The 27,396-nt window shown below is 45.2% G+C and overlaps 1 protein-coding gene across 3 annotated transcripts; it reads left to right on the forward strand.

The window, feature by feature from the left end:
- Window positions 1–1,830: 1,830 nt before the first annotated feature.
- Window positions 1,831–25,437, forward strand: PROSER2 (proline and serine rich 2). 3 transcript variants are annotated; one of them, XM_085512155.1, is made up of 5 exons: window positions 1,831–1,968; window positions 6,566–6,680; window positions 10,905–11,120; window positions 21,246–21,498; window positions 21,859–25,437. In XM_085512155.1, exons 3-5 carry the CDS (start codon window positions 10,911–10,913, stop codon window positions 22,833–22,835), a joined length of 1,440 nt encoding a protein of 479 aa, XP_085368281.1. In that variant the 5' UTR covers window positions 1,831–1,968; window positions 6,566–6,680; window positions 10,905–10,910; the 3' UTR covers window positions 22,836–25,437. The 3 variants fall into 3 exon arrangements, with proteins under 3 accessions (XP_085368281.1, XP_015725237.2, XP_085368283.1); XM_015869751.3 differs by lacking the exon at window positions 6,566–6,680; XM_085512157.1 differs by lacking the exons at window positions 1,831–1,968; window positions 6,566–6,680 and adding an exon at window positions 3,743–3,978.
- Window positions 25,438–27,396: the final 1,959 nt, after the last annotated feature.

Consider the following 27,396-nt stretch of genomic DNA (forward strand, 5'->3'; position numbering starts at 1 on the left):
CACAGTAATGGGCTGTGTACTTGGAAATGTGTACCATAAATTTCCCCGCCTTAAGGACAGAATGTGTCAACACACAGAATAAAGTCAGTGCCAGCATTAGCAGTCAATAATGTTGAAGAACGAGGAAAGAAGAAAAAACATACAGATGATGATTAGAAGGACAAAAACCTCTTTCAGACACACCTGGGGCAGGAAAATGCAGACAACACATTTCCAGTGTGAGACTAGACCTTCTATCACAAGGTGCTGAGGGTAAATCAAGAGATAAAGAAAATAACACCGTGGAACTGACAAAACTCTGAACTACATTCCTCCTCAAGGTGATGTACTCAGCAAGTAGAGCCTGAGCTCCGGCAGGGTGAGTTAGCATATACTTGCACATAATGCTGTAGGAATAACACATTGACGTTATCTAACATCCCAAGTCGATGAATTGCAAAACACTTTGCATCTGTTTAACGATGCTCCCAAACAGGAAATCAGTAAAGTACAAGCTTACATTTAAGTATATTCTTCAATTAAACGTGTTTTCCCCCCTCCAAAATGTTTTCCTCAGCCACTGTCTGTTGGCTGTACTTAGTAGATGCCACTCCTGCGTCCCTCCTTGATGAAATGAAACACTTTCCTCTCCCATACTGTTGTGTAACAGCTGCAGGTGAGTCCTATGATCCTATACCAAGTCACCAAGAATAAAAGATAGAGCTGGGATCCATCTAACCTAATATTGGCAAGATGTAAAGTCACTCTGGTCAAGAGAGACATGTAGGACTTAAGCAAGGCTCAGCTACTGCAGCCACCAGAGATGTTTCCTCATAATCATCTGTCACAGAATCACAGAATGGCCCGGGTTGGAAGGGACCTCAAGGATCATGTAGTTCCAACCCCCCTGCCTGGCAGGGCCACCAAACATACACATTTACTAGATCAGGTTGCCCAGGGCCCCGTCCAACCTGGTCTTGAACACCTCCAAGGACGGGGCATCCGGGTCTCACTGCTCCCAACCTAAATCACACATCTCCCTCATCCTGCTTCTGTCACAACACTTACTGTGGGTAGGGCCACATCATTCTCAAACATCTCCTTCTTCCACGTGTTCAGGCACTTTCTGCTCCATAAATAACTGCCACCACAGCATGGACAAGAAATAATGATTCCTGAAAGAGCTGTTTAGAGCCCCTTCCTAGAAACAGCCTGAAATTTTTACAGTGGCATGGGACATTAAATCAAACCATTCAGCTGATGGCTGACACAGCCTTGCATGTACTTTCTATAAATAAATACCAGCCAGTATGGTGATAAATTAGTAATAAAGAAGAGTAGATGGAACGTGTTATCGAGCCGCTGTGGGCAGCAGCGCTTAACACAGCACAGACCGCTTTCCTCCTTCAAGACGCGCAGCAAAGAGGCAGAAAAAGCTGCTGTTAACTTTGTACTGTTGTCACCCTTAACATCTCAGAGCAGAGGGAAGGCCCTTGAGAAGTGAGGCACAGGGTGAAAAGTGGGAACAAACCCCCATCATTAGGGATAAAACACCGCACCCCAATGGCGGGGCGGGAATTCACCTCAGGGCTCCAGGGCGGCACCTCCCTCACACACCGCGGGCGGAGATGGCGGCACCCCCCGCCCTGCCCGCCCTGCCTTCCCTCCCTCACAGACACCTCCACCCGGCTCACTCGGCCACGAGGAGCGGCGGCACAGCCCGGACAAAGGCGGCCATCCCGCCCAGGCGAGGCGGAGCCATGACGAAGCACCTCTCCCAGCCGGGACGGAGCGCTCCGCCCTGTCCCCGCTCAGCGCTGCCGCTTTAACCGCCCGCCGTGGGTGTTGGCCGGGCGCAGTGCGCATGAGTTCGGTGCTTGGAGGAGCCGGTGTTTGGCTTGAGAGCACTTGGAGAACTTGTTGTCCTTCGTCCTTCCAGCTCATCTGTTGTCTCTATTAGGAGAGGAGCGGGTTTACTGCCAGCAGCCGGTAAGTCTCCCTCAAATACCCCCCCGGTCGCTCCTTCTGAGGGGACTTTCCTTTGCTTCTCTATCGCTCCCAAGAGGAGCCATACCCTGCCCTGGGGGTCTTTCCCACCGCTCTTGAGGCGCTTATCAGCGCTGTGTGGGAGTAATACCAGCATTGGTCTTATTCCTCACGAATGGGTGACTGCTTAAGAAGTAATAGGAGGCTGCCCCGCTCGGGTTTTCGCCCTATTGTTTTCTAAACTTCCTTCCAGTCAGTCGCTGTGACGCACCGTAGTGCTCTCTGTCTGCTCTCCGGTTTCCAACGAAGCGGTGTGTAATGTTAGCAGCGAGCAAAGTGAGAATCGGAGAGGTGCTGCTGGGCGGGATGTGGTTCAGAGCACGGGGAAAGGGAGAAAGAACTTCCAGCAGAGCCCTCTGCTATCGTTGGTGCCATAAAGCTCCTCCAGCTCCAGCCCCTTCCATGGGCTGGGTGCCCCCACCACCTCAGGCTGCCCAGGGCCCATCTAACCTGGCTTTGAGCACCTTCAAGGATGGGGCACCCACAGTTTATCTGGGTGCTCTGCCAGTGCCTCACCTCTGAGTAAAGAATTACTAACCTGTATCCCCCCTTTTTTACCTTGAACCATTTGCTCTTGTCTTATCCCTGACAGACAGTGTGAGAAGTTGCTCCCTGCCCTGCTTACAAGCTCCTTTAATTCCTTGATTTTTTTTCTTCCCCGTCACATTCTGTTTAAAAATCCACAGGCAGCAGCGAACTGTTACTGACCAAAAAAAAGAAAGAAAGGAAAAAGTGAAAGACTTTATAAAAGGGTTGGTGCCAGTGCATTATTAAACTTCAGATGTGCTGATATTCATTGTTTAGGAAATCCATTAGGAAACAATTCTGCTCAGATAGAGCAGTGAGGCACAGGCTGCCCAGGGTGGTGGTGAAGTCACTGGCCCCGGAGGTGGTCGCAAAACATGGAGAGGTGGCACTGAAGACGTGGTTAGTGGGCATGGAAAGGTGGGTCAGTGGCTGGTCTAGATGCTCCTATGGGTCTTTTCTAGCCTTAATGATTCTATATGTAGTGCTGTGGGCTCGCTAAGGGTGATGGTAAAGAGCTGCTTCATTTCTCCCTGACTTTCCAGAATGTGTTTTTACCACTGGAAAAACTATTGGCTTAAACAGCAGCAGATTTTAGCTCAAAATATTTTTCCCTCCCCTCTGTCAGGTGCCTGTTCTGTCTGGAGAAGGTGTGAGACAGCTGGTGCTTCTGAAGGTTGTCAGCCTGGGTAGTTCAGGCGAGGTTTAGGATGTGAAAGAAAAACCACAGCCTTCCAAAGGCACTCCAGATTTTCAGCAATTGAAGATCTTAAGGGCATGTTTCCCAAGTAGGTTTTGGTTGGGTATGGCACCCGGAGGAGGCGGCTGGAAATCTGTTGCGTTTCATCCTGCATGTGAGCAATACCCAAGAGATTATGCAGGCAAAAAAAATGTGGAGGGTGACTGTCTTCTTGTTATTATGGCCAGGATTTTAAACTGTTACAATGAAGTACCAGAAATGTAGTGATTGCTTTCTCTCCTCTTTCCTTATATGAAGGGAACAGAAGGGGAAACTTCCTTCTAAACTGAAGCGTAAGTCTTTGAAGCTGTTGCAGTTTCTAGCTTAGGTTAACACAAAGATATTTTCAGGCTTTTCTGCAGGTCCTTGGCTAATGCAGCATTGCAGATGTTCTTCATCGTACAGCTATTACTGTACAGAATAACGATTGTAGGCTTTTTCCTTCTTTTGCAGTGATAATACCTGTATGGGGATGGGGGGATGGTGTATAAACAGGAAAGAAAAACACCGATTACTCACAGCTCAAAGAAATTGAATACGTATTTGCAGCGCTATCGTTCTCACTATGGGCTTGCTTTGAGTTCTTACAACAGAGAGTGAATGAGTAATACGAAGTTTTGACTGGAAGTACAAATGAAGTCTGAAATGGGGAAGGAACAGGGAGATGCTGTGTTGAATCTCTGCGCTTTGTGAGTAGTAAAACTCTTCCCCTCTTGATCATAGTTGCTTTTCCTTCTTTATATGCATACCTCTGAGAGAAATATTAACCAAGAATGCTGGCAGAAAGACTGGCTCGTTGGATATAGTAGTGAACACTGTAACTCCTTGGTAGTTGACAAGTCACAGACTGACTGACCTTCTAAAATACCGGAGCGTGAAAATAAATGCCAATAAAAGTGGCTCTCAAAGCCAGCCAGACAGGCTCTGTCGAATTCTGTTGCCACATCCTTCCGCTCGTTTAATTAGAAAATAGAAGCAAGTGATTTTATTTTCCAGTGTAACAAACTGCTTAAAGATCTCCCTCTCAATTAGGAATTTACTGATCATTCCTGTACCAATGAATGTATGAGACAAGCATTTACTGCTTTGTTTTTCCAATGCTGTTTTCAGCTCAGTTCACCTTGGGCAGGCAGACCTTTATGTGCTTATGTAGGAATTCAATGATCGTTAAATTAATTTCTTTTTAAAGTAAACATCTGCTTAGTGATTTCAATGTCTTCTGCCCTCTTCCTTGTACTGTCACAGCAGTCACTGATGAATGCAAGAAAGCAGCACCAAATCCCCTTGTGAGACGTGACACAGAAGCACTGGGGCGGAAAACTGTCCTGTCCTTGTGTGTTCTTCATAAAGCAGGATTTGGTTCACCTTTGCCATGACAGTCATTATGTAATGCAGCCTTAAACCCTGGTGATGCTACACCTGTAACGAGACAGAAGTTGACTAATTATTGTGGTGTCTGTGCCTAAAATTCTTGGTGTAGATTTCATGTTTCCAAAGTGTTGGCTGTCATAGCACCACCCTGATGTCGACTGACTTTACTGTAAGAGAGATGGACACCTTCTTTGCTGCAGTTTGTGCAAGATCACTTGAAGTCAAGGGAGACCTGAGCCATTACCTCCAACTGTTGGAAGCCCAGGTAGTACTGGACTGGATGACCAGAGGTATCAGATGTAGCTTTCCCACTAAGCAGATACTGATCATCAAATCTCAGACTACCAGTGAGAGCCCTATCCTTGTGTAAGATGTTAACCTAAAGAACAGTAACTACCTGCCACTAAGCAGAGTTTTATTTTTAGTTGTGACGGGGAGGGATTAAGAGTACATCAGAGATGTTTCTCTGGTAGTTCAACCTGCAGTGCTATGCATAAAGCTTTCCCAGTGGTGTCTTAGCTGTAGGCGATGGGATTCAGCTGAAGTTACTGTAATGAACTGGGAACACAGATTACCTCCAAGGAGTGAGGCAGAGATGCATAACGACCCATTTTACAGTTTTCCACCTGCCAGGTTGTCTTCAGATTGGATGGATATATGTGATGTCGTCAGAGCCTGCAGTGGCGTTCCAACCTTCTGTTCAAAAGAGGCAGCATTTCCCTAGCAGTGGAGAGAGAACAAGGAGACAGATACTGACAGGCAAAAGGTTGCTTGTCTTGCTTTGTCTTAGCTGTGTACAGCAGGTAACAAAATTCCAAAGGCATAGTGTCTCAAAAAGGCTGTCCTTGAATATCAAGAAAAACCAGTTAGAAATGAAGCGTGATACCGAATCCTTCTTTCTGGTTGTTTGAGGCTTGGATTAACGTACTCAGAAGTGGGACCTTAAGTGTTGTTTCTGAGCAAAACATGATTTGGAGAATTCAGTACGACGACTCAATTATTGTTTAGCAGCTGATGAAAACGTTGCTTTGTGGTCATTTCCTTTTATTTAAAAGTGAATTGCTACGTTTATTTGGGCTGTAATTCGGTGTGTGATGAAATGAAGGCAGCTGGATTCCAGCTCTGCTCAACTGGTGCCTTACCCATCTGGTTCTTTTGCTACCAGTGTACACTGGGTTAATTATTTAGTTGTTGGCAGTTCTTGCAGATTCAAGCACAGGCTGTATGAATGACATCCAGTGTGTTTCTTGAGGCTCCGGCTTCCAGATTTAGAGGACTGAGAGAATCTTTGTTTTATAGTTATAAAGCCAACGGATTTTGTAGCTCTCAAATCGATGGAGAAAAGTCGGAGAGTTTGTTACGAATGTACCATAAAAACACAGAACTGCCTCTGGTTTGGACAGCCGGAATTTTTGATGTGAGACTGTGCATTGAAAGCATCTGTGCTCTTGATATGGAGAAGAGTTGAACTCTTGGCTGGTTTTGGTTGACTTCTATTCCTAAAAACTAACATAGTTGGTTGTTACTCCAGCTGTGTTAACTCTTTGTGAGAATAGAACCATAGAATCACCAAGGTTGGAAAAGACCTAAAAGATCATCCAATCCAACTGTTCACCTATTACCAATAGCTCCCACTATATAGCCCACAAACTTACTGTTTTGTTAACTATGAGAAGAGCCCAGAAACGCACTGTTTGATTCCATGGCTTGTCTCTCTAGCAAAAAGGGTTAAGCATCACCTCAGGCCATCCTGCATGCTCCTAGTTGGCCAGCTTGCCTGTAGAGTTCGGCCATTGTAGGCAGCACTGTCACTTGGTCTGTTCCCATGCAGCTCCAACTTACTGTATGTGACAGCAGCAGGAAATAGCTCACCTCTAAAGCTCAATAATTTCCTCTATATTTTAGGCAGTGAAGAAGAAGGCAGCTACTGAGTAACCTTTAAAGAGGAAATATGTCCACCCTACTGGATCAGTCAACTTGGAACAGTCTGCAGCCACAGTGTTACAGCAGGGTGTCATAGGTTGGTCTGTTTTGTTTAGCTGGGATCTCGTATGGCTGGTTCTGAGGTATGCTGCAGGAGCGCTTAATACAAGGAGATTTTCATCGTGTTGTTAGACACAGATACCTGCCCTGTTTTTGAAAGTCCTTGACTGCGGCGTGCAGGAGGCTGAATGAATTCCTGCTCTGTTTGCTTTGTTTTAGATGCACTCTTCCCCCGACATCTGCTGCTAGCTGTTGTCAGAGGCTAATAGCCTTGCAGGGTCTCTGGCATGCAGGGGCCATCATTGTTCATATATCATTTTTTTAATACCGTTTTTACCATCATTTTTTATACAGTGACTCTCTGAATGACCTCGGAGGGCTTTCAGATGTTTGGGTTTGTTGGTTTTCTTTTAAAAAGCAAACTTTTAACTCGAGCGCTGCCACTGAATGCAAGATGTGACTGATAGAGCACAGGGAGTTAAGCTCACATGTTGGCATGGATGTGTACAGTCAACAGATGAAATGAACGTTCAGGTTCACTGGTCAGTTCTTCTGTCCCACTTGTATCACTGCAGAATAGTTGCTGAAAACCAGGCAGTGTTTGTGATGCTCAGAGTACAGCCTTGGCTTAGGGATCTAACTTAGGAATTTAGCTGCTCTCACAAAGCATGCTCTAGAAATTCGATGTATAGTGAGGAGAGGGAAAGACTGATATTGTGCCCTTTAAAAAATGTATAATAAGCTCCTAAAAAAAGATAAAGAAGTTGACTCTACTCGCCTTAATTGTATTGTGCAGTAAATGGGTGGTGCTGGCTGACACAGTGCTTGTCTCTGCCCTCTCAGTGGAACTGATCTCTTGTTTATGAAGCTGGTCTTCACACAGGGTTATTAACATCTTTTTCCGTCTCCTAGTGCAGGAGCAGTCCCTTCTAAATACTGGAATTGAATTTCAGTCGGAAGTAATCTTAGTCAGCAAAACTATTTAAAAAAAAGCCCACGACTAAATTGTTTTTCCTCTTAACGGACAGGCAGCACCTTATCTTTGATGGCACTTTATTACAGCCTCTGAACTACGTGCCCCTGCCAAAGCAAAATTAAATCTTGGAAGGTAAAACTCAATATTTCAAGTTTCTTCCCTCTTACCCTCTGCCAACATGCATATGTGAATTGTGTCCTCGTGGATACCTTGTGAAAGCTGGTTCTCCTATGACAAAGAAGCAATCATTTTCACTGACAGGATCGCAGCTGCCCAGTGATGGCTGTTTTTAATATCCTGTCATGTTTCTGTACCCTTGTATCAATAACAAAACATCCAAAAAACCCCCCAGAACACTGTAATGTGCTGAACAGACCAGGAAACAAATCCTGTTGTGAGCAGGTTTAATTTGTAGAGCATCTCTGAAGGTCAGGAGGAGCAGCCGTCTGTCGCCCTGCTGTTCTTGCTTCCTCTGATGCGGGCTACCTTATTTCTGAACCCTTATTGGTTACCTTGGCAATCCTACTGACACAGCCTGTGGGATCTCCTTGAAATTCATTACATCACTGGCTATTTCTGTCCCAAATCCACAAAATGAACAGGGGACATAAAAAGGGTGAAGAGCTTTCTGTGTTATCTATGGTAAGGAAGGGAACTTGTTTGTAAAACGTGCTGTGTGTATTGCAGCAGTGCACATCAGCTGTAGCTGCATTAGGCATTGCACAAATACGTGGGAGCAGCTAATCCTTAATGCACAACAATGTAGCAGAGGGGAGAAGTAATGTTTGTGAGTTGCTTATGACTTTAACTGCCCCTAATGTGTGAAAGACAGAAGAAGGGAATTGTTTTCTCATCGTTCTTGCAGGATCTCCATTTATTGTGCCTCTCCCAGGCCTCTCTGATATGAATGGAACCTCCAAAGAAGGCATGGCTTACAGCACAGAGGCAGAAGCAGTGCTTGATCTTGTGTGGGAGGCTCTATGAACCAGCTGCAGTCATTGCCTTTATTCATTGTTCAGGAGCTTTATGGAACATCAGAGTCTGAACTCCAGAACAAGTAACAGGACGTTATTTGTTGGTATTTAGAACTCATGGCTTTGATGGTTGTTACTGCTGAATCTGGGTATCCCTCATTAGGCAGTCTTCATATTTTAATCTCAGCTGTGGTACCTGCAGTGTTCTGGGGCAGTGAGCTGTGACCTCCCCTTGTAGTGCAGTCCATAAACAGTTCACCAAGTTTCATGCGTAACTAAAGAAATCCATAAAGCATCGGTGAGAGACTGATCAGTTGTGGCGTGCCCGGTTTATGCTGAGGCACCTGAATAAAAAGCGATGCTGGCTGGGATTACTACCCACCTCTTGTTGAATGGCAGGAGGAGTGTGCACCTCTAATAGTCCCTTGCTGGAAAAATACTCTTTCACACCCACGCTTCACCTTGAAAGTTAGGATGTGACATATCGAGTCCTTGGGAGGCTTCTGAGAGTTTCAAAGCAGTCAGGTGCCTTCTAACTGTTATATCTGTGTTTTATGTGCTGCTCTTAGACTTAAACTCCACTAATAAACAACAGCCTTCTTCAGTGTGGCTCTGTGGTATGTGGCAACCAGAGGTTTGACAGGTGCTGTGGTGTTCTGGTGTGTGCTTGTCCTGTGTGGTTCTTTAAGCCATGATCAAGAGCCTCAGTGTTAGCGCTAAAAGACCATTATCTCAGGGATGCATTGTGACTATAGCTCATGTTATTAATAGAGGAAAGCAAGAATGTTTTCTTTTCCTGTAAAGAAGCAAGGTTAAATCTTATCTTATGAACATCAGGTCTGGCAATTTTCGCATACTTGTGTTGTGGAAATCCAGCACTCTGTTTACTCGGTTTGTGCTTCCAAGAGTCGTTGGACCACAGCCTAGTTACATTGTGTGGGTGTCTTCCCACAGGACAGATGTTGGTGCTGCAGCATAGAGGAGGGAGCGCTTGTACATAGCTGTGGTAATGCCATAGCCCTCTCCTGGGAGGAAATGATCAGTGAGATGGAATTGTTGCTCGGTGCTGGCAGATGTTATCTCACTGCTATGAAACGCTAATCAGCTCACCGGGAGGCTCTGGTTTCTCAGCTCGGAGCTGACAGTGGTAGGGAGGAAGGAGAAACAATCCAATTGAATTGGAGATGCAGGACTTGCTTTGCTTCTCATGTCACCTCTTGAGCCATCATAAAGGGAGAAGCACTTGGGAAGCGGGACCATCTCATTTCATTTGTGTGGCATCGGGGTCATGTTATCTAATTCCCAGCTGGTGCCATGTAACGTGGTACCTCACAACCAGCTGATTTGAGGAACGTGTCACTGCTATTTCCTGCTCACCTACAGGGTGGTTAAGAAGATGGGCTGTTGAAGAGTGAGGTGTTTTGCTCCTCCATGCAATGCAGTTCCTTGTTGCAAAGATGTTTCTCTGCGGTACATTAAGATGAGCTGGTTTGTGCTGTCCTTCCTTCCCTGTTTGTGCTGTTAGTGTAGAAGGGTGATGTGTATCTGTGTGATGCTTGGAAAATGAAGATAGTCTGCAGTATTTTGTGATCTTATAATTCAGAACCCTATTACAGAATAGAACTCTAGGATGACTTAAAGAACAAGGGCTTTGTTCCAGTAAGTGCTGGTGCATGTCTGTTCCTGTAAGCATCTTCCAAATATGCAAGCGTGAAGTGAAAGAAAAGCTTTGTAAGCTTGAAAATGCAATCTTGCTGTATGATACGGTGGTGCAAAAATGGAACTATGCTTGCTCTGTTCATGGATCTTTAACCAGAAATAGTCAGTGTAAAGCAGCTTGAGAAAACAGTTGAATTCAGCGGTGTTAGAAAATGAACTGGGTTCTGTTTCTCTTATGTGGATAAATACGGTCTGATAAATTGTTACAAGCTTTTAAAAGCTGAAGATGCTTGAAATTGGGTCTGTTATTCTCTCAGTCTGTGGGGTTTTTTTTTTACTGTTGATGATGTATCATAATGGAAACCAAAAACTGAATCTGTGGGATGGATGTTTATGTAGGGTCTGTGCTTGTAAGAGCAGACATCTGGTTAGGAAGCAGACGGGATGGGATGGATCCTGCTACATCGGATAGTTAAAATCACTCTTACAGAGCAAGACTTCTTCTAAAGGTGCCCACATGTGTCAGGCATGTTTCAGAGCATTAAAGAGATACCTCGTAATAACTTGCATAGAATCCTTTTACTTCTTATTTTCCCTTCTATAGATTTAAACCTGCATTTTAAAAATAAAAGATGCTGTTTTCTGCTTTCAGAAATGAATGCAACTAGCAACGCTACGTAACACGCTGATGGCATCCTGTGCTGCGTTGGGATCGATAAGTCCAGAAGGTGTGATGCCTAGAAATCTCCTGTCCGATTTTCCTGAAGCAACCCCTGAAATCTCTCCGAAGCGCACACCTGGGAGCATGGAGAGGGGTGGTGGTGTGGAGAATTGTGGCAACCAAGCCAGATGCAAAAGCCTTGCCATGGTAAGTGCTTAATGAGCCTTGTGCTTGGTGATGCAGGTTACAGGAGTAGCTTGGCTCATAGCGCGGGATTATTATTATTGTTTTCAAAGCCATGATCTGTGCGAGTTCTAGTACCAACAGAGGGCTGTGGTCTTGGGTCTTAATGAGCTGGAAGACCAGAAGTAGCTACTGTGATGTGGTACAACAGCTTGTTATTCTGGTCTCATTGCCTCAGAAAGCCTGAAGAGTGCTTTATTTTATTAGAGAACTGGGAATGGGTATAAGGAACATGGGTAAGTTGGTTGTGCTGCCTGCACGTAGTGTGCAGTTTGTTGCCTCTCTGCCCTCTCTTTAAGTAGTTCATAAAGGAAGGTGAGGATAGTGCTTGGTTCAACGTACTGTTTCTAGCTTAAGTTCTTTGTTGACAGTACTGAGGAAGGTCTCAGCTTATTCCCCCTTCATACAATTAGGTGAGTAACAAATACGTCACCATCAACAAAGCTGTCTTTGGATTAGTGAACATGAGTGTGTGGCCATTTAAATAGTATGTGAGTAATTGAGGGAGTAGGATGCGCTGCTGCATTTTTCTAATTAGCAGGATGATTCAGGCAGTGAACTCAGCAGGGTGGTTTGGACTGTGACATGCTGAGCCTAGAAAGCAGGTACGGTTCCTTGTGCATTTTTTGATTATCACAACCATTTGGAAAGCATCCATTTTTAACTGAGGAAAGAGCACTCCGGTAAACATGCTTTCCCTGAATGGGAATATAAATCTCTGTCTTGCATTTAATATTGAATTAAGCTTTCCATATCTTTCCCTCTGTCCTCCCTACTTGTTTTCTTTAAACGAAGTAGCGTGTTGCTGTGAAAGAAGAAGTGATAAAAATAAGTTGGCAAGTTGAAATCTGTGTTTTTAATGCAACTCAAATGTTTTGCACTGCTTGGTGAGCTTTTTGGCAGCTGAAGGTTGGTTCTAGTAAGAATGCCACAACTTAGTTAATATTCTGCTGTATCCTTCAGCTTGTATTGCTACTTAAAACACAAAACAAATAGTACTACATCTAATCCTTTAACTGTTTCTAATCTGCTCTAGAGGAGAGTTGGGAGGGTGAGGGTAATGGAATTTTAAGAGCCATGTCCACCATTTGGACCTGTAATAAGTAGAGTACCCTTATTAGCCAAGGGAACTAGTTGGATCTTGGAGAATTAGGATGGGAATTGCAATTCTCGTTCAAGAATTATAAGTTAATTTTATGCTTTATAATCTGACTCCAGTTTTCTGGTGTCACAACTCGTGGCCAGTCATGTTTCTGTGAGTTTTATTCCTGACTGTGGTAAAAGGCATAAGACTGGTCATTTGGAAAATAAATTGAATAAATCGGTATTGAATAATGAGGCTATATATAAATCAGTCTGTGCAGTCTCATTCTGAGTCTGCTGTGTCAGGAAATGACATAGGTTACCTTAATCTAACTAGATCTTACCATGTGATAACCCATATGATGATGCATCAGCTAGAATTAGAATCCCTCCCTAGTCCTAGGGAAGAGCCTTCTCTCTTGGGTTACTCTGGACATGGAAAACATTTCACAGCAAATATTTCACTTAAAGTAGTGAGATGCTGCTGCCGATCTCCTTTCACTAGTGGTGTGATCCCAGTTTCTGAGTTTGAGGGGAATCCGTGAGCTGAATAAGAAAGAAATTCTGCCAGTTGAGATTGACTAAATAAAAGCTCAAATTTCCAGTGTTGTTCAGACCATTCTTTTTTGTGACCTGGTGTTGTTCTATTGACTGTTGTTGTTCTATAGACTAATTCGTTTCTATTCATTGCCAAAAATGTCTTTAGGAGTCCTCAGGAAAAGCATAGCACTCTTCAAATCTGTCTCCTATACCTTCATGTAATAGTGACTTAAAAGCTGGATTTTTGTAGTCCACTAAGAAGGTCAGGGTGTTCATATGAGGCAAAAGCAGTTGCTGGAACATGCTCCAAGTGACTTGACCTTCTTCCTGAGCATTTCAAGGGAAGCCAGAGAAGATGAAGAACACCTGATGGCCCAATGGGAAGGAGGTGGTAGCAAAAAGAAATGTAGCAGTGTGTTTTCTTGCAGGCTTGCAGTGCTGCACCTTTCTTCCTGCTTGATTACAGAAGTGAAGCTCTTAAGCTTTTCAGTGTCAAACTACAGTTGTCGCTAAACATAACCTTTGTATTGCATCTGTGGAATTCAAACAAAGCAAAGGATGTGGTAATGGAGGCAAACACTCCGACCAGCTAAAGCCTATGCTGACAGCTCTAAAGCTGGTTTGGCTGACTGCTGGCTGTTCTGTTTGCTGTGTGTGTGTGCAGACATCCCTTCTTGTGGAGCTGGTTATGGGTTTAGGAATGTTTAGGATATGGATGTAAACTTTCCTGTGCCAAAATGTATTTAGAACAGAACTAAGTCAGTGTGACTCTCAGCAGTCAGGTGCTGTCAGTTGAGCTTGATTATGCCAGACTTCCCAGTTTATCTACATACACAGTGTGGGCTTTTATTTAATCTGACAGTTGTGGTCAAATATTGCTTTCCTGAATGGAAAGTGAGGTGTAGATGTTTGTTCTGTCACGGTTTCAGTAGACTTTTCTCTGTAAAGCATAAATACGCAGACCTGATTTTTATGCTGTCAGATTTATCACAGCAGCTGAAGGCAAGTGCCAGAACCTATGTTGAGAAGGGCAGAGGGTTTGCTTTGATATTCTCATCTCTCATCACCATCTAAACCTGTTTCCTTTCTCTCTGTCTTGCAGCCATAAAAGCTCTTCCATGAGGATGTGAATTTTCATGTCCGTTCTGGCTTCTCTGTAATGAGGGTGGTGTTAGAACAAACAGATCCTCAACAAAGGCATGAGACAAGTGTACTCCTCCATGCAGGGGACTGGTTGTGCTATGCAAGAGAGAGGGTACACAAAGGTGCTGCAAGGATGAACTCACAGTGAAATACAGCTGCAGCAATTTAAGGACACTTACTCTGGAGATAAAGCTCTTAGCTTTACTCAGTTAATTTGTCCTGTCCCTTAGATGAGGTGTGTGCAGGCTTCTTACAGACAAACCTCACTTCTTCACTCCTACAATTGTACCACGTACCCATTCTCAGCCATGAGTAACTACTTCGGTTTCTAGGTGTGAATTACATGCTAGGACAGTATCGCCTGCTAAGGTCATACCAGAGGATGATGAGTGCTGAAGTGCTGATTTGGAACTGCTCTGTAATAAGCTGGATGAGTGCTTTGGATGTTGATGACTCCAGTATGTTTTGTATCTGAATGCCTCTTATTGAGGGCTAGGTGTGAGGGTTAGTGGGTTGCTTGGTGCTCTCAATGGGCCGTGCTGTGCTTTTTGGTTTTTCACCTTCACATCAGACCAGTCCTTGGTTAACGCCCCAGTTATCACTGCTCTTTTGGAATAGTGATAAAGTCAGTCAAGTGACCATTTCTTTTGGTCACTAATCAAGTAACTTAGGAATCACAGCCATGTAGCAAATTCGAAAGATATCTTACTCTGTTATTTCTTGGAACAAGGCTTCTCTGTGTCTCTAACAAGATCTGCTTGTCATTGAAAATGATTCATCATCACAGATGCCTTGTATAGTACTGATGACACTTCCAATACTGAGTATGCAGACAAGGCTGAGTAAGCATCTTGTGAATGATCTGAGCTATTTTAGTGTCTTGTTCCCCACGTTTAACTTGGGGCTCACCTAGTCATTTCACAGTTATCTCTTACTAGTCGCTGTTACCTTTATCTTTTATCAGGCAGTACAGATGATGCAAATACAGCAGACTTGGTTTTAGAACTGTTTCTTGCTGCTGTCTCTGCCCCAGCCCTTCTGAAGAGGTCCTGGGATTCCAGTGTGGCTTTAGGAGTCCAGGAACAAAGATGGATTGTGTCTCTGGGTGACCCAGTCCCACACAGCTTTATTTGGTTGGGTGGCAGCTGTTGTTTGCAGGGCACGAAGAGAGTTATGCTGTGCTTCATACACTTCAGGGTTGATGGTAGCATGACTTAAGGAAGTCATTCTTACTATCAGCAAGGCAAACAGCAGGGAGGAAGAAGAGCTTGGGGATTGGTTCCTTCAGTCTGGGAGTACAGGAGTAGGGATAAGGAGCCTGTCTCCTAGCAAGGAATGACCTTGTAAAATGTGATGGTGAGAATGTTGTTGCTGTAGTGCATACATTGCTTTCAAGATTTGTAAACTGCATTATTCTGCTTCAAAGCAGAATCAAGTGGGTGATGATTATTCCAGCAGGTGGGTAGCTCTGCTCTCATAACCTTGCTGATAGGCACTCCTGAACCTCCAGAGCAGCCTATCTTCAGCCCTATTAGTTTCTCATTAAGTCAGTACTTGAATTTGAGTTGCAGTACTGTGTAAACTGATTTCCACTTGTCTTCACTTTAGACAACATAGAGCAGTTTTGTTGTAATGAGCCTGGTGGTCAGCCATTTACAGACTGCAATACATACAAGGCTGTGTCTGCCTTCCACCCATTCTTTGCTGTATTAAAAATAACACATTGCATTATTCCAACCTTCCTGCACAGCCAAACATACTTCCAGCGCTCTGTGGCTTTGCTAAGGGTCCAGTCCAGCTCGCCTTCAATCCTTCCAAAAGTTCAATGGCTGGATCAGAACTCTGTGTTCTGTGTGAGGATGTGCTGTGATTTCATCACCCTGGTTAATATATCCCACGATGACGTTTGCATGCCTCAGTGGTGCTGTTTCTGCCCCACCCCCGCCCCTCTTTACAGCACTCAGACTGACCTGCAGCTGCTTCTGTTTTCTATTGCTTGTTGGTCCTCACTGTGTTTGTGCAGCCTCTTTTCAGCTGAAATAATGTGTGGTCTACCAGCACACCATATGGGTCATGAAGGTGTTATTCTGTCCCACTCTGTTCTCAAAGCTGTGCATTTTAGCAGGAGGCTGCCAGCAGATACCGAGTTTATTGTTAGGGAAGTATCGGATAACAGAGGTTTGGGACTAAGTCTGTTCAGGGCTTGTCCTATTTCATTATCTGATTTGGGATGCATCATGCTGCTTCTCATAAACTTCAGTCTTTCCCTTGCCTTTCAGTTATATAGACACCTTTCAGTAATTTCATCTAAGTGTAAGTTCCCAAGTACAAGGCTGTGGATGCCCCATCCCTGGAGGTGTTCAAGGCCAGGTTGGATGGGGCCCTGGGCAGCCTGGGCTGGTATTAGATATGGAGGCTCGTGGCCCTGCCTGCAGCATTAGGGTTGGAGCTTCATGATCCTTGAGATTCCTTCCAACCCAAGCTGTTCTGTGACTCATTATTCATCCATTAGAGTATTTTGGGGGGAGGACTATATCATAAGACCTTGCAATCAACATGAATCACATCTTGTGCTTACACCTGTTGCCTAATGTCAGTGAACCTATTGGGAGAAGCTAGATGCGTATGAAATGATTTGGTTTTTTTGTGTGAAGTGTGAGTGACTTCAGTCTGAAAGCTCTTCTGAATTTTTCCAGGTCATTCTAAAACAGAAATTAAGGGGATGAGCTGAAATAAGCTGAACTCTGATACTCAGAGAGAGGTGTTCAGAGTTTAAGTAGCTTCAGTATTGCTCGAGCTTGCCTTTTTTACAAGCAGGTAGGTCTTGTTGAATCCAGTATTTTAGTTCATCCTGTTTATTTCTTTTCCTCATCTACAATTGATTATATGCTCTGCTAATCATTACAAGGCATGCAGGCACAATTATGCTAACAGACTGAACATAACAATATTCTCTATTATAGTCCTCTTCCAGAAATGAAGTGGTGTTATCAAAATCATCAGATAGTGGGTTGTAAAGGAAGTGCTTTTTGACACAGCTCACAAACTATGGAACTCGCTGCCGCAGAATGCTGTGAATGCCAGCCATTTAAATGGGCTTAAACAATACCATGAATTCATGCTACAAAGGCTTATTATGGGCTATTAAGCACATAGATGCGGATACAACTGGGAAGTCCTTAAGCAGTGTATTACTGGAAATGGGGAGGATGTAGGGAAGGAAAGCACAAATGCAGCGTGCTGCAATATTCTTCTCCTGCCATCAGCTGGTGCTGGCTGGGGGCTGCTTTGGCTGGATGTTTGAGAGTTCTTGCTCTCATCTGTATCTGACTTGATTCAAGCTGAAGCAATGAGCTGCACAACCCCTGCTGTTTCACTTTCCTACAAATGTAACCAGAACAACTTTTTTTAATCACTGAAGCTTTTTGCACCTGTCCTGATGCTGGTTTTATACTCAGAGCTTTTGTTTTTCCCCACTTATTGTACAAGAAGAACTGTCTCATGTTATTAGCAGGCTCAGGTGTAAGTGGTGCTACACCAATCCCTAAGTATTACGATATCTTGTTCCCTTTGTGTTCTGAGAGGCACTCAGTTATTTCTCTCCCACGGAACTGTACTTCCTAATTCTTTGGCACATTAATCCTTTCTGAAGTGGCTAAGTCAGTTGAATCCAGTGTTGTGGTGTTCTGCTGAACAAAATGAAGCTGTTTGACGTAGGAAATAGTGTTTGGTTCTGAAGATTGCTAGAAAACCATTAACATATAAATATTTTTAACTATTGTGGATGTCTTAGCAGTTTGCTTTGAGTCAGAAGATGCCAGGGTCTGGCTATGATCTTCTGAAGTGTCTTCGGACACTAACGTGGATCTTTATTTTGCTCCATTTTTCTCCTTCAAGGGCCAGTAGGTGTAACCAGCTCAACTTTGTTAAAAGGCAGCACAGTTATGAATGAACTTCAGATTAATTGCCTGTGACCATCAGGCAGCTTCGTCTTCCGAAGGAGCGTTGTGTCTGAGGTGCCTCTTACTAAACAAAAGTCAGTGACAGAGGTCACAAATTGTGCCACGTGCCTTGATGTGTGCAGCAGAGTCAGTGCTTGAGAGCTTTTTGTGGCCCTTTGATACAAGTTGATGCTTTTGGACAGGTAGGAAAGGGATCTTTTCTATGAAATGAGAAGCTGGAAGAGTTGAACAGGACAGGAACGGGAGGTTGCCCAAGGAGGTCGTGGATGCCCCATCCCTGCAGGCATTCAAGGCCAGGCTGGATGTGGCTCTGGGCAGCCTGATCTGGTGGCTGGTGACCCTGCGCATAGCAGGGGGTTGTAACTGGATGGTCTTCAAGCTCGTTTTCAATCCAGGCCATTCAGTGATTGAAGCGGGGGGAAGAAAGAAAGAGAGTTATTTTTCTTTAGGCAATTTTCCTGTTTGGCATAAGCAGGAAATGTTAGGCTGCTCAGGGCTGTAAGATACTAGTGCCAGCTGAACATACTTGGCCATATCAGCATCTGGAATTATTTCTTTCTGAGAGTCCTTTTAATCCTCAGCAAGGCACAGCTTTTACATTTAGTCTCTCTTTAAGCAGTAGCTGCTGAAGCAGGTGGTTTTGTATGTGTGTATGTGAGACTTGGTTTGGGGAGGTGTGTTTACGTACTGAGTTGTGAGTTACTGGAAAGAATGATGGAATAGCTTGAGTAACTGGAAAGATTCTTCCTGGACTGTTACAAACCCAGATTGTTCAAGGAGAAATGAGGCCTGGAAAACCTGGAAAAAGAATATGAACTGTTCCATTATTTGGAATATGGGGAAAATGAACTAATTAGAAATAGACCTGGTAGTCTTAATCATAGCTGGCACCACTTCACCACAACAAAATTCTTCCCATCTTTCTGAAAGCTCTACTGCAGTATGTGATTTCCTCTTGTGTTACATACAGTGCACTGCTGTGCTCAGACCTGGGGCTGAAACTGCTCACAGCTCCATCCAGCCTGGCCTTGAGTGCTTCCAGGGATGGGGCATCCACAACCTCTCTGGGCACCCTGACAGTAAAGAATTTCTTCTTAATATCTGGTCTAAATCTGCCCCCTTCCACTTTAAAGCTATTTCCCCTCATGCTGTCACTACATGTCCTTATTAAAAGTCCCTCCCCAGTTTTCCTGTAGGCCCCTTCAGTTACTGTAAGGCTGCTACAAGGTCCTCTTGCAGCCTTCTCCATGCTGAAAAGCCCCAGCTCTCTCAACCTGTCCTTTTAGGGGAGGTGCTCCAGCCCTCACATCATCTTCACAGCCCTCCTCTGGGACCTGCTCCAACAAATGTAGGTATGCCATATTCTGCAGATGCATTTGTAAAGGGATGGTTACTTGTTTCATGTAGTACCACACACTGGATCTGCTGCCACCATGAACCTCTTAAACAAAAAACCCTTTTTTTTCCTTTGCCTGCGGATGTCTGGTTCTTGCGATGAGCTCACCCACAACAAAAGCTTCTGGGAGTCCTGTTCAGCTGGAGCTACCACCTACCAAACAACAGCTCCTTTCCTGTCATTCTCTCACTTGCTAGACATAGCAGCCCTATGAGTATTTGGGTGGGGAAGGAAGGAGATTGCAACATCCATAAAGGGGAAAAAAAAAAAGAAGGCTTGTCTGTCTCTCACTTTTCGAGTTTAGCTGTAAAACTTTCCTTGGACCTTGAGAACTGCGATTTCCCATGCAGTGTGTGTTGGCTGTGGAATATGTCAGCCTTTGAAGTTACTGCTTTAAATAGGCAGCTGCAAATGGCATCCAGCTTCAAGCTGTTGTAGCAGTTCTGCTGGAGTCTTCTGTATTTTGTGCCTTTATTTACAGGGGAATACAGCAAAGAGCCCCACAGCACTTATTTTTCTCATCCTGTACTGTTTGAAGTGCTTGGAAACTAATTGGTCCTCAATACAATGCAGTGTTTCATAGTTCTTAATCTGTGGGCATTTCTTTTCTACAGAGGTATGTTGTTCTGCTTTTAATGCCGGAGATGAGGGTAAAAGCTTTGTTTGCAGGAGGAGTTAACAGGTAGAGCTAAACGGTTGCTTTTTTCCTATTCTAATATAAGGTCCAAACATGCACAGTGAGTTTGATGCACTTTCTGTTGCCCTAGCAAGAAGTCTTCAGTATTTGCAATGCCTGCCTTTAGCTACGTGCCTAAATACCCCTGAATGAAGTAGCCGTGTTAGGTGCATGAACAGCCATATGTCCTGGGAGAAGTCAAAAGCAGAGAATAGAATGGAATCCATCTTTAACTGCTTAACTGGTGAAATTCAGTCCAGAAAGGGAAAACCTCACTTCCCGACAATGCTTAATTACATTCCAGTACTTACTTAGTTCTCTTGGGAAACGTCCTTCCTGTATCCATTGTCTTCATGCGTTGCTTTTCTTAATCATTCTTGGTCATCTCTGAGCTTCTGGAAAAGTGTTTCCCAGGGTGGAGGTAAGAGTTTGCACGTTGCTGCCTCGCCTCTCCCGGTGATGTTGAGTTAATCAGGAGCACTGACTCACAGAAAATAAGGATTACATGATTGAAGTGATTATTTATCACTTTTCTGCTCTACAGGATTGTTTCCTGCTGGACAATGTAGCCCAAGGCCTTTTACTGCTAGGGAACACATCCTCATGATGGTCTGATTTCTTTCTTCTCAAGAGCTTTCCAGAAACCTTTTCCTTTCTTCTTACTACTTTGTTGTAATCTATGATTGAATTCAGGATAACTCAGTTTGCAGTGATGGAGCCATATTTCAGCTCCAGCTCTGCCTTCCTAACGGCCACATCAACCCACTTTGGTCTAGAGCAGAAAGGGAACAAACTCTTCTGAACTGTCTTGAATGCGCCCTTTCCTTCTGCTGCTCCAGCCCTTGTCCCTAAACCTGACACGCCAACTGAAATGGCAGCTCTGCTCTGGGGTTAGAAGATGTACTCAGCACTTGTAAAGTCACAGCGCTGTGGGGTTTGGTTTAGTTTGTAACCAGCTGTTGTGATCTTGTTAGCGGTTTCCTTAGTCCGACTCAAAAGGACACCAGTCTGCTGACATTGAAGTTAGTACTTCAAATGGGATGAAATACCAATTGCTGCCCCTCAGCCTACGCGAATGCACAGTGAGCTCCTGGCTGTGTGATTGGATGCCTCTTTGGGAAGGTATGGCACAGCAAGCAGGGGATCCTTCTCATGAGACCACGATCTGTTGTGTTCTGCTGCTTTTCCTCTTTCCCACCAGGGTTTTGTAATTACTATCTGTGTACTTACGTGTATTTCTCTGCAGGGCATTCATCTTTATGTTTATTCCTTTTTCTTTTTCCATGTAGGATGATGAGAGTATGAAGTACTTAACTCATGAAGAGCAGGATGTTCTCACCTTCTTTGAGGAAACCATAGATGCCTTAGAGGATGACTTGGAGGAACCGGTCCTACGTGACAGTGGCATCCACTGTCAGTCCCCAAGGTCAACAGAAGAAAATCTGTCCAGTCATTCAGAGACTGAAGATATCATCGACTTAGTGCAGTCGACACCTGAGAGCAGTGACCATGAAGGCCCTCCCAGCAAAGATGCAGAACCAGGTAGCAGTATTTCCTGAAAGGTTTTGTTCCTTTTGACTTAGCTGTCATGTAATCTGGTTTTGATCAAAAATCGTAATGTGCAAAGCTTACAGAAGCCTTTTAAAACACAGTGAAGCCAGCGTGCAGAGTGAGCAGTGGGAAGAGGGCTTCTAGCAATTATGTTGTAAACACAGTGATTTGAACTCTAGGATCTCCTATGAGATGCCATTGCTCAAAGTTCAGTTATAGGTGAGGTGGGTCGAGTTGTTAGAAAGTTTGGGTGAGGTGGTACTGATGTGCGCCAATCCCTCGTGAAAGAAAACCTTTGTGTTCTGTGCTGTGTGAGGACTTACTGAGGTTAGTGTTGCTTTTTCTTTTAAGTGTTGGATGCCACCCAGAGAACTGAGAGCCCCGAGCCGGCCGTACCTGCTGACCTTCCCCCTCATCCCTCTGTACCACCACCGCAGACATGTGAGACGCTCCCTCCTCCGCCTCCTCCCGCAGTGCAGCATCCAAAATTGCTTCGCTCTGTTCCCACTCCGCTCATCGTGGCCCAGAAGATTTCTGAGCAGCAAATGGAGAGCAGGGTGCGTTTCCCCAGCGCTCTGAAGGAGGGGAATTCTGACAGGAAGAAAACTGTGGTAGCCAATGGTGATTGTTTTGTAGCTCCGAAGCACCCTCCTGTGCCTGCACCCAAACTGCACCGGTTTCCAAGCAATATCAATATAACAAACGTCAGCGGCAAAGAATTCAATGAGACTATCTCAAAAGCAGCAGTCAACGTACAGGAGCGGAGAGCTCAGGTGCTGGCCAACATCAATGGGGGATTTCTGGCAACTGAATTGGAGGAGAGGCAGCAAAAAAATGATTTCTTGTCACGCAACAGAAGTTCTTCCTTAAGGGATCTCTCCTCTGAGCAAGCGCGCTACGAGGCCCTGACAAAACTTGGCCTTGTTAAGGGAAAGCCAGCTCAGGACACAGTGGTTCATGCCCCAGGTACTCAGCAGCTTGATATGCAGCCCAAACAGGGAGATGCTGTTCCCAATGGATACCAAAACATCCACGAGGCTTTAAAAAGTGAGCCCAGCCCTTTCCTTCCTATGGGCAAAACTGTAACAATCAAACCAGAGGCAGCACTTAATGCTAGCAAGGTCACTCAGCAGAACACAGCAAAAGGTTTTAATGATTACAAGCAACCCAACCTAACCCTGGATATGAGGAGGAGGTCAGGTTCGCTACCCAGACCTTCAGGATTTCGATCGCAGGGAATAACAGTGAAGTTTTCTGGCCGTGGCTCAACAGAAGAAGCGAGGAGAGAGGCGCTGCGTAAGCTGGGACTGCTGAAAGAGACTGCGTAGTTTGGGATGGGAATGTGACAATGGAAGGGAAGTCATGACTTTGGGCTGGAACAGTCCTGACAGGATTGGGATCAGAGTGGAAGGAGATATGGGAAGATCTCTGCTTCAGGCAAGATAAGGAGATGCTGGTACTGCAGCATGGCTGTGAGTTGCAGACTGGCACTGTGTAAGGCTGTGTACGTTGGTGGGTTTCAGCCCTGCTTCCTGTAGAGACGCTCATCTGTTGTTCTTTGTGATTCAGAAGAATTTTATTTAAGTAATGCTGGACTGTAGCAGAGGACAGCTTGTTAATGAAGTGTACAGTGCAGTATTGTTGTACATAGAAAACTGAATGGAGAATCTTCCTTTTGCTCTTTTTAAAGCCAAAAAAAAAAAAAATAACCAACGAGGGCTCTGTCCTGCACACGTCTGTGCTGTGGGAGCTCGAGATATGTCAAAACTGGAGTTTCTGACTAATGGTGACACTTCAGTGACGCTGTCTGTATTATCAGGCTTTGCTTTCATTCCCTTCTGGTGGTGACCTTCTCTGCTCCCTCGCTCTGTGCCCACTCAGCTGAACGCTTTGCAGAGGGCAGTTCCAGTACTGACCTTCTCACTGGAGCAGCCTGAGCTTGGAGTGGGTGACTGCATCATTCTGCTGCTTTGCTCCAAGCTGCCTTCCTTCCTTCCTTCTTCCTTCCTTCCTTCTTCCTTCCCAGCTGCTGCTTCCTGGCCCTGCCCTCACACCCCGTGTCCAGTGAAAGGCACCAGACAGGCCTCAAGGATACGCACCGTGTTGCTTTCTGCACCGACAGCCAAAGAGCCTCCTGACAATCTGCGGCCCCAGCTGCTCTGTATGAGAAGCCATAGGAATGAGTTGAATCCATACCAAATGTGAGAGCATTCTGGCAGAGGTCTCACCTTTCACCTGTTACTTCTTTCAGCTGTTACTTCTCAAGCACCCGCTGTGCTGCGCTGCAAAGGTGTAAATAAACCACGTTTGATCTTCCTCCAGGCTCACAGACCTAATAACCCTCTGCTCAGAGCCTTATTTGATTCTGCCCTGCCAATACATAACAGAAATAATAGCCAAAATTCCTGCAGGAGAGAGTGAGAGGCAAAAGCACATTGCTCCTGGAGGGTCCACGGTTGTGTATTTTGCCTTTGTTCAATAGACATGATGGTCCCAAAACGTGTGCTGGTATGGTTTGGGATTTTGTTTTATAGGTATATATGGCAAAGCTGCTCTTCTGTAATAAAATTCTCTTTCTTTTTTGAACACCTGAAACTATCAAAACCAGCCATTTATAAACCCCAATGCCAAACCCCAGCCCGCCACACGGGTAGGAGTTCTCAGACTCTTTCCTTAAAGGAGAAAACTCCCTTATTCTCTGCACTTTCCAAAGCCTCCAGCAGCCCCCTCTCTTCCCTGAGAAGCTGAGTAATAAACCTTGGAGGGGAGTGGCAATAATAGAAACTGCCGCACCCTTGGTAGAGGAGCTCTGACATAACTGTGATAAACAAGCTCGTTATTTCTTGTGATCGAGTATTTCGAACCTGCTGAGCTGTATCTGCAAATGAAGCTGTTGTGAAGGAAGATCCTCTTTGTAGCTGTGAACCTGCCTCATAAGTTAAAAGGTTTTTTGGTTGTTGTTGTTAATTTATCTGCTTTGAAGCTTTAATTGTGTTGTTCCGGTGTCCACATGGTTCTGTCACGCAGTAATTCTTTGCAGCCTTTTAGCTGGGTAAGTAAAAACACTCCTCGCTGTGGCAGCCGCACTGTATATAAGTGCAAAGTAACTAAGAAATGTGACCGATCCTCAGGCTGGCAGAGCAGTCAGCATCCAGAATCAAATGGGAGAAGTCCTGCTGGAACAAAGGTGGCTTCTTGTTTGCGGGGAGGAAATTGTTCTTATTTGACTGGGATTTCAGTCTCCAGTCCTGAATCTGAAAGAAGGTGACAGCATGTCTCGCGTGTGGACAGTGTGGGATGCATCATAATGTATTAATGTAACCTGCTACGTCAACCTGAATGTTTCATGGCCTCTGTGCTTGAGAATGCTGTTAAAGACAACTTTACATTACACGTGTGGGGGATGTACAGAGCTATCGATCTTCACATCTAATCATTCCCTGCCAGCTCTTCGCTTTGGGTTGTTTACAGCTGAGGATCCACACTGAGAGGCAGGGGGATGGGACTTTAATTGTCCTCTGAAATGCAGCCCCTTCACTGACTCTATTGGAACCCCACTCAAAGAAGAGTCCGTATCAGTTTTAATGTCCAATAGCTAAAGCTGCAGTGTGCTGAAGGAGCTGGGCTGTGGCCTCAGCTGCTGGGAATGGGGACTCAGCTTTTCAGCTTCATCCTGCCCACGTGGATGAGGTGTTTGTTGTAGCCTTTCACCATAGCAGATATCCAGTTGGTGAACTCTTCACTGTGCCTAAAACTGTAGTGAGTAAAGCCATGTGCTGTATGAAGCTATGAGTCTAGCTGCTAATAATCTGTACATAACCTCATCTCTGGTTTGTGTGTATATGTTGCTGTGATATTTTTTTCCAGTGTTAGAAGTAACTTGTCTTGCCCAAATCCAATAAATCCTCTATTAAATCGAGATAAAACCAATGAGCCCATGGCTGACGGGAACTGGAACTCCATTCATTCTCCTTGCTTCCTTTTGATGCGCTACTTCTTGCTCCCCTCGCCTTCTGCTGAGCAACCCCTGCCTGGCTTGCATGGCGTTTCTTCCCTGCAGAGCTGACTCCCAGCCTATTAATAACTTTCCCACTGAGGTAAAGGAGGGTCCTCAGACTGGATGGAGCCGAACCCTTTCCATGAGGACACACCCTTCGCTTTCACATTTTTCATGTGGGCTTTTTCTCTTCCCAAGCAAACTGACCTCTCCCAGAGGAGGAAACGCCGCACTTCAAATGGAGCTGAAGGGTCAGCGGTGTTCTCAGCTGGAAGGACCTGGAAGGGAAGATGGGTGGTGGCACCCGCTGCTTCTCAGCCTGCAGGTTTTCCACTGGGCCTTAATTAACCTCCTGCTGTTTGCAGCCAGCAAAACAAAAGCAGAAGAGGCTCAGGTAACTTCAGGATTAAAGCCAACAGGTGTGAGGAACAGGAGAGCACCCAGCTGGCAGGCGAGCAGGGCTGTTCAGCTTCACTTCCTCTTCCATTTTGTTGTGAGGCTTTGTGCTTTCTGTGAGCAGTAATTAATGTTCTGAAGAGCTCTGGGTGTTCAGAGGCACCCCGAGCTCCCGGTGCCCACTGGAGCTGCAGGAGTGGCAGTTCTAAGCAGCGTGAAAGAGAGGAGGCATCACAGCAGTTCCAGTTTCCAAAGCCCCCAGGATGCACATCTCCATTCACCATGGAGGTGCTCTGGGTGCTGCTTCAGTCCCCTGCCGTCACAGTGGCTGCATCCTCATGGATCCAGGATCCCAGCACCTGCAGCCACCTGAGCAGCTGAAGAACCCCAGCCTGTGTAAGTCGCTTCCCTCTGGTTCAGCCTCAGTCCAGCGATCACGATGAGGTCCTGGGAGGTCACCTCCACCCATGTAAAAAGCCCCTCTCTCTCCTGCTCATGCCTTTAAATATAGGCAGGCTGTGACGAGGTCTCTCCGTAGCCTCCTCCTCTCCAGGCTGAACAAGGTACTGCAGAAAGAGGGAGATACTTCTTCATATTTAAACTTCTATTAGGAAACAGTTGTCAGCACATTTCTATTTCCAACATAGAAGCCAGCACCAGGGCAGTGGCTTAACAGGGTCGTAAAGCTCCACAACACAGACAAAATCCATTACAGTGGAACATTTCCTGCCTTCCTAACTGGATTTCATTTGCCTGATTAGGTTTATTTTTTATTTACAACAAGAGTTATAGTACATTCGAGCCCAGGAAATGGGCACTGTCTGCCCAGCGCAGCCTTTCCCTGTGCATCCCATCCCAAATGCTTGGGCTCTGCCCCGTGGCATCACCCTGCAGGCAGCAGCTGTGGAGCCAAAAGGCTTTTTGCTTTGATATGGGGTGAGCCCCCCAGGTTAAGGTACCCAAACTGCAGCCTTCATCCTGCACACAACACGTTTCTTTCATACAGGTGCACATCAAACAACCTCCCCCACCATTTTTAGCTTCACCACCATTTTTGTTTGCCTGAGAGCTCAGCTCCAGGGACAAGAGAGAGGAAGGAAGGAGCACTGTTGTCATTAACAGCTCAGTGTTTGTTCTTCTGACAGCGACCACAACCATCGTGTTTTAATGTCACAAACCTACCCCAACCATAACAACCTACAGGCAAAGTTTATACCTCAAACAATGCAAGTCAATGTTTTGACATCGAGGCACTTGTTTGATTCCTACCCAAAGAGCTTCCTATGCGCAGCATGTGGGGAACCACTCAGCGCTGGTGAGGAAATTCTATTCATAGAGTTATGAGGAGGGGCAGCAAAGCACAGGAGAGGGAAAAGGCATCATCACAGAACAAACAGGTTATGAAGCTCCAAAGAAAAGGGAGAACGGAAAAGAGCACTGAGCGAGGCAATGATGGGCTCACAGCGGTGCTGTGATGTGTTCCTTAAGATTCCCCT

Source organism: Coturnix japonica, chromosome 1 (genome assembly GCF_054131305.1).
Source record: "Coturnix japonica strain WE chromosome 1, WE-NBRP24, whole genome shotgun sequence".
Taxonomy (NCBI): domain Eukaryota; kingdom Metazoa; phylum Chordata; class Aves; order Galliformes; family Phasianidae; genus Coturnix; species Coturnix japonica.